Source organism: Patagioenas fasciata, chromosome 4, assembly GCF_037038585.1.
Source record: "Patagioenas fasciata isolate bPatFas1 chromosome 4, bPatFas1.hap1, whole genome shotgun sequence".
NCBI classification, from domain to species: Eukaryota; Metazoa; Chordata; class Aves; order Columbiformes; family Columbidae; genus Patagioenas; species Patagioenas fasciata.
In genome coordinates, this window is record NC_092523.1 from 16,471,902 (window position 1) to 16,491,368 (window position 19,467).

The 19,467-nt window shown below is 43.7% G+C and overlaps 1 protein-coding gene across 3 annotated transcripts in view; it reads left to right on the forward strand.

Moving 5' to 3' along the window:
* Positions 1-3,539: 3,539 nt before the first annotated feature.
* The window catches only part of CPEB2 (cytoplasmic polyadenylation element binding protein 2), a 55,185-nt gene continuing 39,257 nt past the window's right edge, over positions 3,540-19,467 (forward strand). For 2 of the 3 annotated variants that reach the window (XM_065837104.2, XM_071807316.1), the window contains exons 1-2: positions 3,540-5,343; positions 8,209-8,487. In XM_065837104.2, the coding sequence (XP_065693176.1) occupies positions 3,907-5,343; positions 8,209-8,487 (1,716 nt within the window). In that variant the 5' untranslated portion in view covers positions 3,540-3,906. The remainder of the gene's footprint in view (positions 5,344-8,208; positions 8,488-19,467) is intronic. The other variant, XM_065837105.2, reaches the window with a different exon arrangement.

Here is a 19,467-nt window from a genome sequence, read left to right on the forward strand (position 1 = left end):
TTAGCAGAGTGGATGGTGCAGAACACCAGACAAATAAGATGATCATTGTCTTTCAGGCACTGACAAACCCAGGAGAGTTGTCAGCCCCAGCTCTGCCACAAGTCTCCTAGGTGAGGTTGATGCCTTGCACTTTTGTTGCAGTAAATACACAGAAGCAGGTTGATTAATGGCCAAAAGAACTTTGGTATATTTGGGTTTACCATAATGACAGCTTGGTTTCCAACAGGTTTTTTTTTTTCGATTTACGTATAACGTACAGCGATATTGCATTTGGCTTGGCACTCACTTCCTGTAATGTTTGTCATCTAGTCTAAGCAACCCACCCCAGGTGGGTGACTCCCTCTTCTCCAAGTCACTCAGATGAGGGGCTCTGCCAGTGTCCCCTCTTCTTCAGGCCCAAACACACTGTCACTTTCCAGTGACAACCAGGGAACGTGAAGTCCAAGCATCCCACTACCCAAGGTCTGGGAAGGCAAATCTAGGAAGATCCTGAGCTACAAATGGTTGAAGTAACTGAAGGAAGCATTATACATGCTTAGCTTGTTCTTACACATTTGTTTAGGCATCTATTGTCAGACACTACTACCTTCCTAGTAGCCCAATCCGAAAAAGCTCTCAAACCTTCCCTGGAAAGAGGCAGCTAAGATGAACCAGGAAGAAATCAAGGGACTATGAGGGAGAAAAAAACAAACAAAAAACATTAAAGGAACAGAGTGCAAAGGCCAAATGGTCAAAAATCAAGAAACTAGGAACTGGAAAGCAAAACCAAACAGGGCCAAGGACAGGACTCAGCACTTCTAGATGGCACCAAAGTGCCAGATAAGACACTTGATTTGGTGAAGGAGAAGACAGAATTTGCAGCCCTAGCAGCCACCAAGGGGTCTTGTATCAGAGGCAGAAGAAACAGGATACATAGCCTGAAAGAGTCTTGGTTTGACTTGGTACAGCTGTTCTTGCTTGTACCCATCAAAAAGCATATGCCACCGGACCAAGGGGCACCAAAGACCTCCTGGATTCTGCAGCAAGATATAGCCAGAAGCCTTCCTCAAAAACACAGAGATCAGGTTTCTCTCTCTAAAGGTACCTGCATCAGCGTGGGATGAATCATCCTTCGGTAGCACCTGTCTCATGTTTGTAGAGGATTAGGCAGCTAATGCAGAGCGGATGCTTACTTTTTACATGGTTAAAAGTAGCTGAGATTCACCCCATGGATGTTGTTTTAATAAACGTGCATGATTGGGGTAGATGGCTACCATGGTAGAGAGAAGCTGCCATAGAGCATGTGAGTACTCTTGTCTTTCAGTCAATCTAAAAAGACTACTCACAAATGTCACAACAACTGTTTTGAAGGAAGAAACACAAGAATTTGGGCTTGATTTAAAGGTGAGGGGCAGAGAAGCCAACTGCTCACAAGAAAAAAACTGAGTCCCTGCAAACTTTGTAGAAATATGCAGCTGCTCACAGGAGCGACACAGTCCAGCATCACTTCCACCCTTGCTAGACGCCCCAGAAGGCCCCAGGTGGAACACAGCTTCTGTTCAGGCTTGCGCATAGCCCAGCGTCAGGTGTGTGACATGAACACAAAGGGAAGCCAGACGCTACCAGTTCTGTGGCTCACAAAACTAATGTTTATGAGGACTGTGCCGTGAAGCAACTCGCTATTCAGAGAGGAGCCATTACTTGGCCGGCAACCTTTACTCAGCATGTGATCATCTGTAGGGCTGTGGTCTGCACTCTATTTTTTACCACTCGTAAGGCAGACGGCTGCAGAGCTCTCAAAACAGATGCCAATCTAATGAATAATTCTGGAGTACTAAGCAATAAGACAGCAAAGATAAACATGGATCAATTATTCTTCTATGCTGCAAACGTATTTTCATCTTAACCCTGCAAGATGGCATGGATACTCAAACACACACGCCCACATAGGTTCACAATCACATCAGAGATGACTGCAGATGCTGAACCAATTTTTTTTCTCTACATTTTATATGTGTATAAAAAACATGTACAGATTTAACAAATAAGAATTGTTACACCGGGTCAGATCAAAGGTCCATCGGCCAAATGGAAAGCAGCCATCCAGTCTTTGACAGTGGCCACTAATGGATGCCTAGAGAAAAGTACAATAGGTCAAGCATATAATGACACTTCCCCAACGTACTCTGACATTCAATAGCCGTGTATTAATTCTCTTGCTGCTGAACTGCAGCTTTCCCAGAGCACAAAGTGAGCTCGCTTGTTTCAGTCTTTCCAGGGGTATCTACATCTGTAACAACGTTACATCTGTATTTGCCAAACTATTTATTTGCATTAGTCGCCAGAAGCTGTGCTTCCACTACATGGAAAGGGGAAAACCCCACCTTCAACACTGTCCAGGAAATACCTCAAAAGGCTCCAGGACACCTCATTGTGGGCTTGGTCTAAGCTCATGTGGGTCTCTGAAGAGACCAACAAATGAATGGCAAGGTTAGATGGCAGGATCTGGGTGGAGAGGAAGGGGTGACCACGCAGCTTCGCCTGGGAGCTCCGACACTCCCCTGCACCGCGGGGCCTCGTGTGCCCGAGTCGTGCAGTGAGACCTCACGCCAGCAGCCCTGCACCGGGGGCACAGGAGGCCACGGCAGCATCACCCCAGGCCTGCCGCTCCCCCGGGCCGAGCGGGGCGGCCCCTGAGGGAACCTCGCGCGCAGGGGCGGGGCCAGAGGCGGGGCTCCCGCGGCTGGGCCTCGACACCGGCCTGTCTCGTGTCGCCGCGCTCGCGCCTCGCCCCCCTCCTACCCACCCGCGGCACGCGGCCCTGCGTCAATGCAAATGAGCAGCGCGCGAGGCGGAGGGGCGGGGCGCCCGCGTCCCTGAACCAGCGCCTGACGGGTTGGCAGGCAGCGGAACAAACCACTATCCCAGCCGAGATAAAAAACGATCGCACCCGCTGCCGCAAAACGAAATAAAATCATTTTATTTCAGGTATATCCCGCGTGAGGGTATACACGGTGTGGAAGCCCAGTGCGTGCCTTCCCCACCCGGAAGGCCGGCAGATCTCCAGAGCGTTACTAAAAGGCTGTCATCTCCCCCGCTTGAGTGGTAGCGCTCACGGGGCTCGCCGCCGTCGTGCGCGCGGGCGGCGGTCAGCGCGAGCGCCCATGCCTCCCGAAGCCGCGCCGGGGACGCGCACAGGGGGAGGGGCTCCCGATGTAATGCACTATTCATGAAGGGGCGGAGCCGCCGGCTCATTACCAAGGTCGGCTGGGCGGGCAAGAGGGTGGAGGTCGTGACGTAACTATGACGAATGTTCCGGCATTCTTAAGGGCATTGCAGCCGGCACGGAGCCGGCAGTGGGGGCGGGGAGGTGGCTGGGGGTTGAACGCGGCAGCGCAGGGGGAATCGGGGCTGCTTGGCGTGCGCGGGTACCGGCGGCCTGGCGCCCTCCCTCCCTCCCCGCCAGTGCCAAGCCTGGAAACGCCCCGCTTTCCCCCTGAGCCACGGTGTAGCGGCGGCGGGGGGCGGACAGAGGAGTTAGCGGGGGCTGTCAGGGGGGAATGACCTGTCCGGGGGCGTTTGTGGCGATCGAGTGGGTTGCTGTGGGTGCGAGTGTAGGCGGGAAGGGCCGCCCTGTTGGGGGTCCCGATACATTAGAATAGAAAAACAAAGGCCTGATAAAAACAGGATTATTTATTATCAAAAGGCTCCGGTATTTTTAGAACCAGTAGAGGGGATATTACGGATTGAAGAGGGCTTTATTCTAGAAAGTGGCAATTTGGAGGCTTGTGATAAGCGGGTGTTCGGTGTGTGTCCCGTCCCCCACCCCCTCCCCGAAGATTATTAATTATCTTTGTGTCTTCAGACTCCCGGGGCTGGGAGCTCGCCCGTCGGCCGAGCCGGTGTCAGGGGAGCCCCCTCCGTTGCATGGGGGATCGCAGCCTCGGGCTCCCGCAGACGGCGGCCTCCTGCTGTAGCCCCAGCCCACCCTTGGGCGTAGGAGGTGCTGGCTCCACCGGGTCCTTCCCCTCCCCGGCAGCGGCTGCAGCCGCCTCTCATTCCTCCTCCTGCCCCTTCTCACCCGCTGTAACCGGTTCCTCCGGCAGCGGCGGCGTGTCCGGCGGGTCGCCGCCGCCCTCTCTGTTCCCCTTGGCGGCCGCTGCTGCGCATCATCAAACCATGCAGGATGAGCTGCTCCTGGGGGTGACACAGCAGCAGCAGCCAGGCAGCGAGAGGCTGGGCAGCAGCCCCGCATCAGGACACCCCCCTCTCGGCCACCCCTCCTCTGACTTTAAACCCAGTCTCAGCCCCCACCAGGATTTAAACAAGCAGCAACCGCAGCAGCAACAGCCGCCGCCTCCTCAGCTGAGCCAGAAGAGGAAAGAGTTTAAGCAGCAGCAGCAGCTCAGCAGCCCAGCCCAGCTCGGCAGCAGCCACCCCCTGAATAACCACCACCCCCCAGACTATCATCACCACCCCCCTCAGCAGCAGCAGCAGCAGTTCAGCCACCCCACTGACAAGTACCAGCAGCAGGAGCACAGGCTACAGCAGCAGTTCCAGCTCCTCAGCGCTCACCCCCCGGAGCCGCCGCGGACGGGGGACTACCCGCACCTCCGGCCCCTCAGCCCCGCCGAGCACAAGGGCGGCGCGGACAGCGGGGGCTCGGAGCGGCTCGCCCCTTCCTGCCCGGGGGGATCAGTGTCCGCGGACCCCAATGTGGGGGTGGCCGCCGCCTCCTGCGTGAATCCGCCTCCGTCTCCTCCGCATCTGCAGGCGAGAGCCAAGCTGCCCCCCATGGAGTCCCCCCCGAACAGCCACTTGCTGGGCAGCCCCGGGAACCTCCTGCCCGGCGGGCTCGGCTCTGGCTTCAGCAGCCTGCAGAGCCCGGAGATCCCCAGCCCCCATCACCAGAGCGGGGGCGGCTCCTCCTCGGCGGCTTCCCCTCCTCCTCCGCCGCTGCCCGGCTTCGGCACCCCCTGGTCGGTGCAGACCTCGTCGCCGCCTCCGCAGCAGACGCAGCAGCCTCCGGTCTCCAGCGGCAGCGGCGGCGGACAGATCAGCGCGATGCCGCCCCCGAGCCCGGAATCCGAGACCAGCTTCTACCCGGGGATCCCGTCATCGATCAACCCCGCTTTCTTCCAGAGCTTCTCACCGGTGTCTCCTCACAACCCCTGCGCCGGGCCCTTCAGCAGCCCCTTTTCGGCCGCCGCCCCCCCGCCGCCACCGCAGATGAATTTACCTCAGCAGCAGCAGCAACAGCAAAACCGGAGATCCCCAGTGAGCCCCCAGCTCCAGCACCAACACCAGGCAGCGGCCGCCGCCGCCGCCTTCCTGCAGCAGAGAAACTCTTACAACCACCACCAGGTACCGGGCGGCGGCGGGAGGGCCGGGCAGCCGCGGCGGGGCGGCAGGGAGCCCGGGCGAGCCGGCTCCGGAAGGGAGCCCGGCGCGGAAAGGGGGAGCCCCTGGCGAGAGGGAGCCCCGGGGCGGGGAGAGGGCCGGGAGGACCCCTGGCGGGAGGGAGCCCCGGGGCGGGGAGAGGGCCGGGAGGAGGACGCAGGGACGTGAGGGGGTCTCCGCTCCCCTCGTTTCGCTCGTCGCGGCAGCCGGGAGGTTTCCCCCTTCTCCCTGCGAATGCCCGGCGAGGCTGCGCGGCGGTGACAGCCCGGCGAGACCGCGGAGGCAGGGCGGGGCCTGGCCGCTGCAACCCGCCGCGCTCGGGGGGCTGACGGCCGGTGGGAGATCACCTGCGCCGCACGGCCGGTGCTGGCAGGCGGCACTGGGGCTCGGGCCGGGAGGCCGTTGGCAGCGGTCCGCCCGCGCCCGGCCGCTGCTCCCCGCCCGTTCCGGGTGGCAGGTGGCGGGGCGGCCGCGTCCCCTGGTCTGTGACCGGCCCTCCTCGCGCCGCCGTCGCCTGCCCAGGGACGCCGTTTTCGTGATGAGAGGAGGGGGTTTCCTCTTACAAAAGAGGGCAAACGCTCCTTTTCGTGTCAAGGAGTTTACACCGTGAAAATATCCCCCTTGTCCCCCCGCAGTCACCCGTAGCGAGCGCGGTGTCCCCGAACAATGCGCCTGACAGCTCCGGCGGTGCGTCCTCCCCGGGGAGCCCCTTCCCCGGCCTCAGACCGGCCCTCGCACCCTCCGGGCGTGCTCGCTTGCGTGGGGACCGGTCACCGAAAGTAGATTGAGAGGGGAAAGCTGTCAGTGTTGCCTTTTCTGGGGGTTTGACCGAAAGTACTTGAATTTGTATCCAAAGACAGAGCTGTGTTTCGGTTATTTGAGTTGTTACAGGTTTTAATCAAGCGGCATAACAATCCCGTGTTAAAATGGAAATTTACCTATGAAAATAGAAGTTTATCTTTCTTCCTGGAACGAAATATTTATTGTAAGAATTCAGAAAATAGCAGATCCACATTAATATTACCTGCTAGTGCGTTATAGCCACATCTTGCTCTGATCATCTGCTTGGTTATGAAAGGCCAAAGTTAGATAGGCCTCATTTTTTCTTTCATTCTGCTATTAAATCCCATCAGTTTTAATCGGTAGAGCTGGATTTGTGAAGCATTTTTATCAGAACTGGAATCTCACATTAAGTGTGCCTGTACAATAATTGATTTGGATGCATCATGATTAGGAGCTAGTTGTCTTTAACATCTATAATAAACCTCTTCAAACAAATTCCAAAGCAATTCTCCAGCAGTGATGTACAGAATTTTTTTTCTCAGTTACAAGTTATAGGCAAACTTTAAAAGTACCATGACAGCATAGCTAGCAATATTAGAGGCTCGTTAACATTTGGCATTATCTCTTAAGGTTTGTTTCACAATAGAGTGCCTGCCTCTCCCAAAATTCCAACCAAAGTATTCAAGTTTTACAACATAATTATCTATCATTATATAGAATCGGATGTTTTCCTGATTACTTGACCAAAAATGGCTTTAATGTTTTTTTCAATTGTTTTCTGGGTCTGTAGGGGGTATTATTAAAATTTTATCTTTTTGTCTTTAGAAATTTGTTTTATCTAATACATAACATATTGACATGCTTTAAATCTTTAAGTTATTAGAATTGCGAGCTGAGGGTTGCTTGCAGCTAAGCTTAGAGATAAAAGTACTGTGTTTTAACTTCACAGAACTGAATTTAGACTATCACACAGACACCATTCCTATGTTTGAGGAAAAGCCTTTTCAAGAGCAATCGAATTTGAGAACACTAAACATAAATACTGTTCTTCACTGTCAGTCAGACTCAGTGGGTCCACCTCTTGGTAGTATGACAACGACTATAGGTCATTTTTTATTACAAGTTGTGGCTTAGGAATAAAAACTTGTCATCCTGTAAAATCTCCCCTCTAAAGTTTAGTGCTTACATTTTCATAATGAGGAATATAGTGCTCTTGTTAGATACAAAAATACTTGATACCGCATCCAAATAAGGAAAAAAAATCCTAAAAAAACCACCCCAGATTCTACTCTGCAGAATTTCACAGATAGTCCCATTCCTTACTCCAGAAATCCTTGAGCTTCAGAATAATGCATTCTAATGTGGAAATGTTAAGAAAGCTCATTCAAATGGCTTCTCTGTACAGTAATCAGTGCTCTTTTTGGTCTCATATGGTAGTACTGAGGCAATAACACTCAAAATACTGGGGGAAAAAGATCTACCATCTGAATTTTAATTTTCAAATTTCTACTCACTGTAGTGATATACTACTAGTCACTGAATAGAAGTTATCTTTTATTATTATTATAATTTTTAAAGTTACCTATTAGAAATCATTGTGTTAGTTTTGCACAGATCTCACTCTATGATACCAACTAACATATGCTAGAGTAGTCTGGGCTTTTTTGTAATATGGTTTTATACCCTGAAGTTGTTCTATTGCATAACTTTAAAGAATGCTACCAATTACTAAAATTATAATCTAAATTACTTTCACAGGTACTGCAGGTGGTTTTGGGAAGTTTATGGGGGAGTGGGAATTAACAGGTTTTTTTAATGATGCTGTGTTTTCTCCCTTGCTTCAGTAATTAATTTACATGTTATCAGGAAAGTGTGGTTTATAGAAATCTCTGCACGTTGATTACTTGGTAGTTGGTTGGGTGTTTTGTTTGTTTTTGGTTTTTTGTGTTTGTTTTGTTTTTTTTTTTTTGTCATTTGGGGTGTTTTTGAAGTAGAAAAAACAATTCTAGTACTTACAAAATAATATATATGAATTTTTCTTTTTAGCCTCTTCTGAAGCAGTCGCCCTGGAGCAATCAGAGTAGCGGCTGGAGCACAGGAAATATATCCTGGGGAGGAATGCATGGCAGAGACCATCGTAGAACTGGAAACATGGGAATTCCAGGAACTATGAACCAGATCTCTCCTTTGAAGAAGCCCTTTTCTGGTAATGTCATAGCTCCTCCTAAATTTACTCGCTCCACTCCATCACTGACACCAAAATCGTGGATTGAAGATAATGTTTTCCGAACTGACAACAACAGTAATACTCTCCTTCCTTTGCAGGTAAGGATGGCATGTAACTGGTGTGTTCATAGTCATGCATAGCATTTTGGCTTCCTTCCTTTTGAAGGAGCACTGATGAGTAGTTACAGCCCTCATACTTGGTTTGAAAATTGTATACTTCTATATTACTTTTAATCCTCAATTGCAACTAATCCAAAATATTCACTGCATTTAGCAAGATATGATTCTCACAGTTAATTAAGAATATTGACTGTCAAGAAATAAAGAAACTGTACCCGCTGATGCAGCCACAGAGCAAAATAGGTTTCATCCAGCAAGTATTTCTGCTAATGTTAATGCTCATATTATTATACATCCCTTTAAAACTCAGATTTTTTAATTTGCCTGTCCTGTACTGGTTTCCTCACTTTTGTAGATGGCTCTGAGTCTTTGTCATGTTTGTCTTTTACTGGTATTCTAGGCTGACGTTTGCATGTTAGTGAGATTTTTTTTCCTCCACACTCTAGCAACTTTTGTGTTATGTTTTGGCTTGAAGTTCTGTGATTTAGAAGTGTTAAACGGGAGGGTGTGTCTTAGAATTAAAAGATCTGGGTTTACCTCCTGAATTTTGCCAGTGACATGCGGTGTTAGGTAAGTCGCTTCACTTCGGCCTCAGTTACCTGTTGGCAAAATGTTATTTTCCCCATTCCTGCCTATATTCGTGTAGTCATGACACTTTGTGTTAGTGGAGACCTTTATTATTGTGGATCCCAATCTCAATTGCCATTCTAACAATTTAGTTTTTGCATGTTTTTTTGTTCCAAAGAAAACTTGGGCAACTTATTTTAGAAATTATCCATTTCAAAATAGAAAGCAGATTATTCCATTAATTCTATGCCTTCTTTAATTTTTGTTATGCTTATGTCAGCTTTGGTTTTTGTCTCACATAGAGCTACTATGTTCCAGCAGAAGTAAAAAAGATAATATGCAGAGAAAATAGAACATTTCTGTACCGTCCACATAAGGCTGTTACAGTTGTTTTTGTTAGGTTTCACACAGAGTAACCTGGAGTTTCATTTTTCATCGTTGTGACCATGTTTGACTTTGCACAGCTGTGTTTCCATCAGTTAGCAAGCTAATCCATACGTAGCTGCAATAGCGGCAAAAGGGTGCTCCCTGGGACCAGATATCCAACAGCAGTTCCTATTTTTCTTACCACTTTGCTGGTGGAGTTCCATTTCGCACGAGAGGCCATGTCCCAACTCTGTCCAGGTGAGCTCTGATACTTGAAGTAACCTTGAGGCTGGTGGTGACTTTTGGACATACCTAAATTCTGCCCCAAGTGGCACTGGACCTGAAAAGTTAAAAGGATTTGCCTACACTGTGAGGACTTGTTTCATTAAGCTTGAGAGCTGAAATATCACAGTTGGATAATTTTTGTGTGGGTGGAAAGGTGGGAAAGAGGTACCATTCTTAATGTAGTCAACCTGTTCTGTTAAGGAAAAAAGATTACAGATAGGTAATGCTCTGCAGTGGAGGTCTCCAAGAATAGTTGAAAGTAAACATTGAACTGTCTCCCAAAGATGTTAGCCTAAGGAACAGGTTTAAAAATATTAATGCCATCATACATTGAAACTGCAGTGACGTATACATTGGAATTCATATGCAGCTAAGCACAAGTTGGGAATATATTTACTCATTCAATTTGCCTTACAAGTCAGTATGACTTGACTTTGAACTTTCAGAAGCTTCCACAGTGGTCATCTAATATAGATGAACTCACTCGATGTTTAAACAAGTCTTGTGCATTCAAACGATAATCTAAATCATGTCTAGGATAGAAAAAATGTTTACAATTTAGTTTTTAATAAATTACTTTAATCTTTTTTGTTTGGGGTTGGTTTGGTGTTTGGTTTTGGTTTGGTTTGTTGTTTGGCTTTTTTTTAAGAGATAGGGTCTAAGTGAGAAGGTGGGCGCATTTAATTGTTGCTGGTCTTACTGTGAGCACCAGAGCCACCAGCTAAATAAACCTGTTCATCTGGCCATATTTATGCTGTTGATCTGTCTATGCTTAAATCTCGCTTAGTGTGTATAAAGTCATAGTTGCAGAACACAGTAAAAATAATCCTCTTTGAAGGTTTTCAGTGCTATCTGCTGCTATTGTGGAAACTCTAGATGTTAAAATCGTGCTCTTATTTTTCAGTTATTATACTACTGTTACATGGCTAATAACTTGTGATGACTATTACATTTTGCAAGTCGTAATGAAAAAGTTAAATAGAGCTTGGAGCTCATGCTTCCTTTCATCAGGACTCATGTTGGCAATTGCGATGCTGTCAAACACCCATCTTGCTAATTTGTACTGTGCTTGTCTCCTTCCATAAAAGGCTGAGGTATTTAGATTGAGGATTCTTAAAGATACAGTAGCCATTTCAGAAGATACTGAAAAATAGCTGTAATTAAATTTTGTGCCATTTGGATAGTCTTGCACAAAAGCATTTATGTGTAAGAAGTAACCTATTTCTTCCAAGCTTCCACAGAGCAAACACAGCTTAGAACGTGTTGAATGCATAACTGCATCATTGACAGTTTTGCAGAATACTTTTCCACATGATCATGCATCTGTTTTAACTACAGGAATAATTTTGTATGGCAGAGGACAAAACACATCTCCTCCGATCTTTAGCTAGCTTGAGCTTAGCAAATGAAAACAACTTAGGGAAGTCAGTGTCCTCACTGACTAACTTTCTGTATGTCATTAATCTTCTGCTACCATTTAAAAAAAAATGCTGTATATTTTTGGCAAAGTCCAAATGGCATTCGGCAGTGTCAGCTGCTCATCCAGTTTCTGTAAACATGTACCTGATGCAAATAAGATAAGCCACAGAGGAATTGTATCCAAATTGAAAGCTTTTCCCTTCCATGAAACTTATTTATTGCTAGGTGTCTGAGTTGATGGATGGTCCCCAGTATAGAACTGACATCCATTCTGATGAAAATAATGTTTCTTGCCGTTTAATATACCAGTGACAATGAATGTCATTACTGATAACTGGATAAGTAATTATGTGTATTACTTAAAGGAATGAAAGCAGGTTTTCTGTACCTCATAGTTAAAACTGAAACATATCCCATGTGAAGTTGAATTCACGGTGGGCACTTTACTTACAGCAAAGCTGCTTTTGCTTACAGCAGTTTTGAAGGACATTTCAGAGGAATTTTCCAAAGTTCAAGAGTTTTTGTTTTAAATAAAAGTAGTTAAACATTATGGCAACGTTGATTTAAACGTGAGCAAAATAAGTTTATAGCCAAGTTTTCTTACTGTAAGAAGCTTTTTTTTTTTCTCCCTCAGGTTTTTAAGACAAAACAAACTACATAAATTAAAGTTCTTTCCTTGATAAAAGTGTGTCTGCAACTTTAAGTACTGCCATAATGCTTGTACCATTACAGATACTTTGTATAGGGAAGGAATTGTTGCCTTGTACCAGAATCATTAAGGAACAATTAGAAATCTTGTCAGGTATTCACACTATCTAACTTAAGCATATAATTGAGGAGCCTGTTTCTCCTTGGAGAGAATCTAGGCTCCTTGTTTAGCTGATCTAATTCTCTAGAAGAACATACCTGGCACCTTTAACCATATACAACCACTGGGATTCCAGTTCAGGCACTTCTACTTTATGTCAAGAAGTCAGACAATATGAATATTCTCTGTTATTTCCAGATCTGAAGTACAAGAAAAAGAATATAGGGCGCAAAACTAAAAATATATTTCTAATCCCAGATACTGTTGTTCCTCCCCGCCCCCAGAACATGCTTCAGGTGTTTCTGTGGCCAAAATGCAGGGAAATAAATGTTTTGTATATTTGTTTTTTTTTTAATTTATGTCCCTTGGATGAGGAAAATAATTAACCATTTTGATTTTTTTTTTTTAAATTGCAGTGTTTACTACATCTATTTTGATTGCAAGCTTAACATTTCTTAACAACTTTCAAATAAGCTTGCTGAAACCTGTTATAACAATTTAATAATACAGTTCAGTGTTATACACAATTAATTATTTTCATTCTATTAAAACCACTGCATTTTATTAATATGAATTTAGTTTTTGTGTTTCTTCTGAGTTAACGAAACACACTGCCTGTCCGGGTGTTTTTTCACCTTGATTTGTCCTTCCTGTTTGTTCAAACAAGAAGTACGTGCAGTGTTCATGGTCCTAAAAGCTGAGCTGTATTATTCTACATTTGAATGTAGCTTTCCAGCTGGGGATTTGTATGGTAAGATACCTTCTCTGACAAATACAGATTTTTCTTCTTATTTTTGAAATGTGCTAAAGTTTTCAAAGAAAACAAAACATATGCAAAGCAAAATGAGTTTTAAGATTGTGTGTCACAACAGGTGTTAGTTTTACATGTAAAATTTAAACTGCTGCAATGTTAATTCAGTCTTAAAATCACTTGCATTCCAATGATTTCAGATTCTCAATATGACAGCTTTAGTACAGTTTAACAAATGTACCTTCACAGTTTAAATGACAAATCTAGATGACACACACACCAGTCAATGCTAGATGAAGAGCAAGTTGCTAAACTTGGGTTCTTAATGCCATATTTAGACTCTTAAATAGGTGGCCTGTTTTCTTCAGCAGTGCTGAGTGTTTGGCAGCTCATGTTAAACTTGAAGGCATCGGGAGTATCTCACTGCTAAATTCTCTTAATCTTCAGAGTGGTGTAATTGTCCAAACACTGATTCGTGAGCCAGGCTTTACAAGCTTATTTTTACTAAGGCAATACTTGTAACAGTATGTCTTCAGGATTTTTGATCCTGTAGATAGGTTACCCAGAGTTGATTAAATAACATACAAAACCAGATACTTGTGTCTGAGGACCATACTGGGGATATCTCTAGCTGCTGAAAATGGTCTCCTACCATACTTTAAATTTCAGGATCGAGACCTTTGAATAAATAGTATTGTGAGCTGCACAGATGAATGATTCAAAGCTATAAATTGCAGAAATTTTGTGTGGCTTATCATACATAACCATAATGTTTCTGTGACTTTTTGTGAACTAAGAATTCTTTCTACTGTTAGAATTTGCTTCAGTTACACAGTTCATTCTATTAAAGCAAGTCAAAATCAGAGTTAGGAAAATTCATCAAAAGCTGTGATAGTATAGCATTGATGCGTACACTATGTAGCATATCTCTCCTCATTCTGTCTGCCAAAGCAGGGTTGCTCTGAGTTAAAATGGGTATGTTCTTACCTCAGATCTATCCAGAAGTAAATTTACCATATGGTTTGATGTGTTTGCATTTAAGTACTCAAGACTGTATAGATATTTCTAGATGAGGGGGAATGGGTAAAAGAAAAAAAACACCCAAAACTTGTATAACATCTTCCTCTTCAAAGTCTAATTGTTCCTTTAATTATTTTGTTTAAGCCATTAATATACAAATCTTCTAGATTTGCCTCATCAGTCTTGCCAAGCCTTTAATCATCTCCATAATGTGTCTGGTTTGTTTCCAGTTTATAAATGTATATTCTTCATCTGAAGTACTCCAGTGTGGATACAGTACATGGTGTTGGGATTTTTTGGTTTGTTTTTAAATGCTTATGTAGTTCAGAAGTAGGTGTGTCTTTGCCACAGAACCTGTTTTTGGTGCATTTTGGACTGGATTTAGCTAGCTTACATAGCTGATTGTGTCATTTAAACTTTAAAACACTTTTGTTGTCAGGTTGACTGTTCACAGATGTCTACCAGATATTATAGTTCATCTTTACCACTAATGACAGTATGGAAAGTAACCAAGCAATTTCATGTGTCTACTTTAAGCCTTCCTCCTTGCTTTTTTATAGAGCTAAAATTGTAGTTAAGTCATAGATTTTCATATTAAGTTTTTCATTTACGCTACTTATGGTTTCAACAAGAGGCTTATGATTATAGTATATTTTCACTGAAATGAGAATTACTTGAAGTTCAGATGTTAACAAAGATGATAGTTTAGAATACATAATGTACTTAATTGTTAGGTTATTACTTTTAAAATAAACAGTGAATACTATATCCAGGTACTCAGTCTGTGAATACTTACTTCAATCAGCTGTCACTTTCTAGTCTTAGAACACATTTTTATTCAGGTCAGTTTTAAGGTGAAAAAATGGAACTCATTAACATTTTAATTTGGAAAGTGATTTTTTTAAAAGTTTATTTAATTGAGCTTTAAAAAAAAAATCAGTTAATTTGTCAAAATCAAAGTTAGAGAGTCATCTTTGCAGCCAGCTAAGACCATGCTCAAAACTGACCAGGAGCTTTATGACTTTTAAATTGTTTCTAGCCCCCATCGGATGGTGATACATTTCTTTAGACTATGAAGGGACATGTACAATAATATATTTTAAAATATACTTGCATTTACTGAATTTAATATGTTAGAAGTCTAATTTTTTTACTTCAGGTAATCCTACAGATAAGTAGTTTAAAGCATGTGTCCAAAATTCAAAGTTGTTTAACTTTTTAACTATGAACCTCTATTTGCAGTATTTGTGGTTAAAGATTAGCAAAATTGTGTTCACTGTTTAATAGGTAAAGGACAATATATAAGCTTTGAGATATAGCTGCGCCAGGTTTCTGCGAATGCTCAAACAGGATAATCTTTGGATAAATTTCATGGATATATTTAGAAGTCCTAGATAAATTGTGTGAAGAAAAATGATCTGCCCAACAATTTAATGTTGAGACTTGCTCTTCAGAGAAAGCTGCCCTCCTCCCATTCATTCCACACTTAGACGTATGGGGGGAGGACTTCTGAAATGCGCACTTTAAAGATCTGTTTTCCATTACACTGTCAAAAAGTCTTTTTAGACTAACTATTCTATGGGTAGGATACTTCTCCTGTATTGTGTAAATTTGTAAAAATTCAGGAATAATTCAGTTTTAACTTGTGAAGTGACAACTTGTCACTTAGCCATGTACCTCTGAATCTGGAGGCAGATACACCAAAACCACATTTTCAATTCTGCTGTCTGTGAACGCAGTTGTGATTCTGGTGTTGGAAAGGTAGTTAAAGCAGAATTCAAATGTTTATACAGAGAAATAAAAATCTAGTGTGAGCATCTGTGGTGTTTGGGAGAGCTTAACTATCTGCTCTGGGGAAAAAAAGCTGGCATTACATTGTGACATTCCACTGAGATGGACCTTCTAACACAGCAAGAGTTCACTTGTTCTTAGCGCAGGACTGAGAAGCCACTGCGGTGAGGGAAATGCAAAGTATTTTGCAGGAATTTGTCCTTGACAAAAGGAGCTTTTGGAGTCAGGATGATACATGGCTCATATTAACATGTATGCTTATGTATCAGTGCCTTTGTACTACTGATTATCTTTTAGTTTCATTATTTCAACACAGTTGATAAGCAGTTATCTTCTAAAACAACTGGGAAACAGGGAAATAATAACAGGGAAATAGTTTTAATTCTTGGAACTACTTCCATGTTGTTTTAAAGGTAGTTCCAGGTTATTTAAGATGATAACTGCTTATCAGCTGTGTTGAAATAATGAAACTAAAGATAGTCTCAAGAATTAGGTGTATTTCCACATGCATGGAAAACTATCTAGAACAGTCGTGTTCTATGACAGTGCTTTCCATGCTTGTCCCAAAGATTAAAAAAAATTACAGCGGAAGTTTTCTGACTGAGCAGAGCATGCTGTAATAGAACAGTCCCCTTTCAAAACTTTGTGGATTTTTTTTCTACAGCAGAACTTTCTAGAAAGTCTTTGCTGTTGTGACCTAAGAACTTTTAAGTTCTCCTTTGAAATCAAAGCTTCAAATTTGTGTAGATGATAACTGTGCTTTTTGAAGATATGATGTACATAGTTGGGGAGCACAAAGCAGTGCTGTAGCATAATAAAGCCTAGTTGCACAATGGCTTAAAATGAACCCTGTACCCAAAGAATGGCTTATTCCTTTTGAGATAGCTATATTTCAGATAATGTTCCTCTACAGTATGAAGTTCATCAGTGTGAATTGGAATAATGTTAAAAGTTTAAAGCACTGATCACCTAGATATTACCCCTACTCACAAGTGGATGGTGTGGTGCGCATAGTGAGATGGCAGAATACAATTCCCACTTTAAATTCTTCTTTACTTGAGTGTATTCACACCGTTTTTATATTGTATCGTGCATGCCTGTTGCGTGTTTCCACTGCCAGAAATGAAGTAATACAATTCAAAGAAACAAACTTTTTTCAACTGTATAGACATGAACTTTCTGAGGTCTAAAGAGTATGATGAAAATTTGTCTTCTGCTTCTAACAGCACAGGACCTTTCCACTTTGGCTACACGGAACTTGCAAAACAGAATGATGCAGGGGTGAAGTTACAATGTCAGCCAGTGGAGAAGTTTACAGATGAATCACAAACGTGTTATATGCTTCACTTTTCCATTTCTCTGTAATATCCATGACCGGTTTTAGGAATTAACTGTGGTGGAGCCTTTTCACAGAATCACAGAATGTTAGGGATTGGAAGAGACCTCAAAAGATCATCTGGTCCAATCCCCCTGCCAGAGCAGCAACACCCCGATGAGGTTGCACAGGAATGTGTCCAGGCGGGTTTTGAATGTCTGCAGAGAAGGAGACTCCACAACCTTCCTGGGCAGCCTGTTCCTGTGCTCTGTCACCCTCACTGTGAAGAAGCTGCTTCTCATATTTAAGTGGAACCTCTTGTGTTCCAGTTTGTACCCAGTGCCCCTTGTCCTATCATTGGTTGTCACGGAGAAGAGCCTGGCTCCATCCTCATGACACTCACCCTTTACATATTTATAAACATGAATGAGGTCACCCCTCAGTCTCCTCCAAACTAAAGAGACCCAGCTCCCTCAGCCTTTCCTCATAAGGGAGATGCTCCACTCCCTTAATCATCTTTGTTGCCCTGCGCTGGACTCTCTCCAGCAGTTCCCTGTCCTTCTTGAACTGAGCAGCCCAGAACTGGAGACAATATTCCAGGTGTGGTCTCACCAATGCAGAGTAGAGGGGAAGGAGAACCTCTCTCAACTAACTAACCACCTCCCTTCTAATATACCCCAGGATGCCATTGACCTTCCTGGCCACAAGGGCACAGTGCTGGCTCATGGTCATCCTGCTGTCCACCAGGACCCCCAGGTCCCTTTTCCCTGTACTGCACTCCAACATGTCATTCCCCAACTTATACTGGTGCCTGGGATTGTTCTTAACCACATGCAAGACTCTACACTTGCCCTTGTTATATTTCATTAAATTTTTTCCTGCCCAACTCTCCAGCCTGTCCAGGTCTCGCTGGATGGCAGCACAGCCTTCTGGCGTGTCAGCCACTCCTCCCAGCTTGGCGTCATCAGCAAACTTGCGGACAGTGCACTCAATTCCCTCATCTTTCTTAAGGCTTCTGCTCTCCAGAGCACAGTCTGCAGTAATTACCATTTGCCAGGTAGTCATGTTATCTCAACATACCTGTATATAGCAATGATCAGAAAACAAATAAGAAAATGATTTAGTGAGCCTGTAACAAAGATGAAGTGTTGCGCACACAGTTCAGTCTGGTTTTTACCAATACTAGTTCTTTTCCCTGACAGCTACACAGGTAGCAAAGCATGCTTTCTATTTACTCAGCACGGGTTTTCGCAAGAGCGTTTACCTGCCTACCAAGTACTGGCTTCAACTGGATTTAAGACTTCATTAAAAATCCTGATGAGAGACCTGAATGCTAGGGGACAGTAGGGAACAGATCCAGCTTTGTCATTGCTTACACCTTCTATAGAAAGCAAATTTGCTGTGGTAAGCAGGTTCTTTACATTGTGTGACTGAGAAGCAAACCTGCAAGGGTATGGAAACAGACTAGTCACTCCAGTTTCATTCTGCTGCTTCTCGGGACAGCTAGAGAACTGAATGAAAGCCAGCTATTCCCAAAATAAGGCTGCCATGAACTAAAATAGTACTGGTGGCTTGTTGGTGCTCAGACCAGGTTGAAGATCACCTCATGGAGTGTCAGTGGTGTTTGATCTGGGACATGGTGGGAGGCAAGACAAACATACTTTAAAATTTATCATTAAAGTTATATCAGGGCTTCCAAAAAGAAAATAAAAGATCCAATCAAGTGAACATAGCAGATTGCTTACCCAGCAGCAAGCTGTTACTCTTTGTATTTTTTTGAGGGAATGAAAGGTAAAAAAAGGCTTTTCCCTCATCATCCAAATATTGTATCAAGTTGACTAAAGTTTCTAAGAAAGATGAAAGTAAAATCTTAGTTTCATCATGTCTTGTTTTGCAAAGCTGTTGATAAGTCACAGTTTCTGACTCATAGAAAACCTTTATTTCAAAGCTTGCTTACTCACTCCCCAAATATGAAGAATACCTGTAGTTTCATGTAGGTTTGAAATACATCTATATTCTGCTGAACTGTCATGGAAAGTCACAGTGAGTGTGGGTCAGACATCTTCTGTCCCCATTATATGTACTAAGTAGATGGTTGCATCTTCAGTGAATTTTAATGGTCATGGGACGTGTGGTGTATTTCATCTTACTCTGTTGAATTACTCTAGTACAACCAGAGAGAAAACAACAGTCAAAATTAAAGCATGATTACAGGATTACTTCAAGTGCAATACAGTCCAGCCAGAAGCCGTGCAAGTAGAAGAGATTAAGGTTTTATACAAACTATTTTCAGTATCCCAGAAATATTCTTCATGTATCCCAGAAAGACCAAAGGAGTTAGAAGTCATTTTTTTTCTGTCTCTGTAACTTGAGTGTGTTAGAAAACATGGCAGAAAATATCGTAGTTGAGTGTAAAATCAGTTAAAACATTTATGATTTATTACAATAACTTTTATTACCCTCAGGGAAAACAGTTTGTAAGACATTATTGTAACTCTTCTTAATCTTCATGTGCAAAAAAAAAAGTTCCCTATGAGGCTGATAATTTATTAACATTAGTAAGCTTTGTGACATTTTATTTTCATAGTTTGACTTTACTTTTCCAACCTTTAACCATTTAGTGCTGACTGTTTGTAA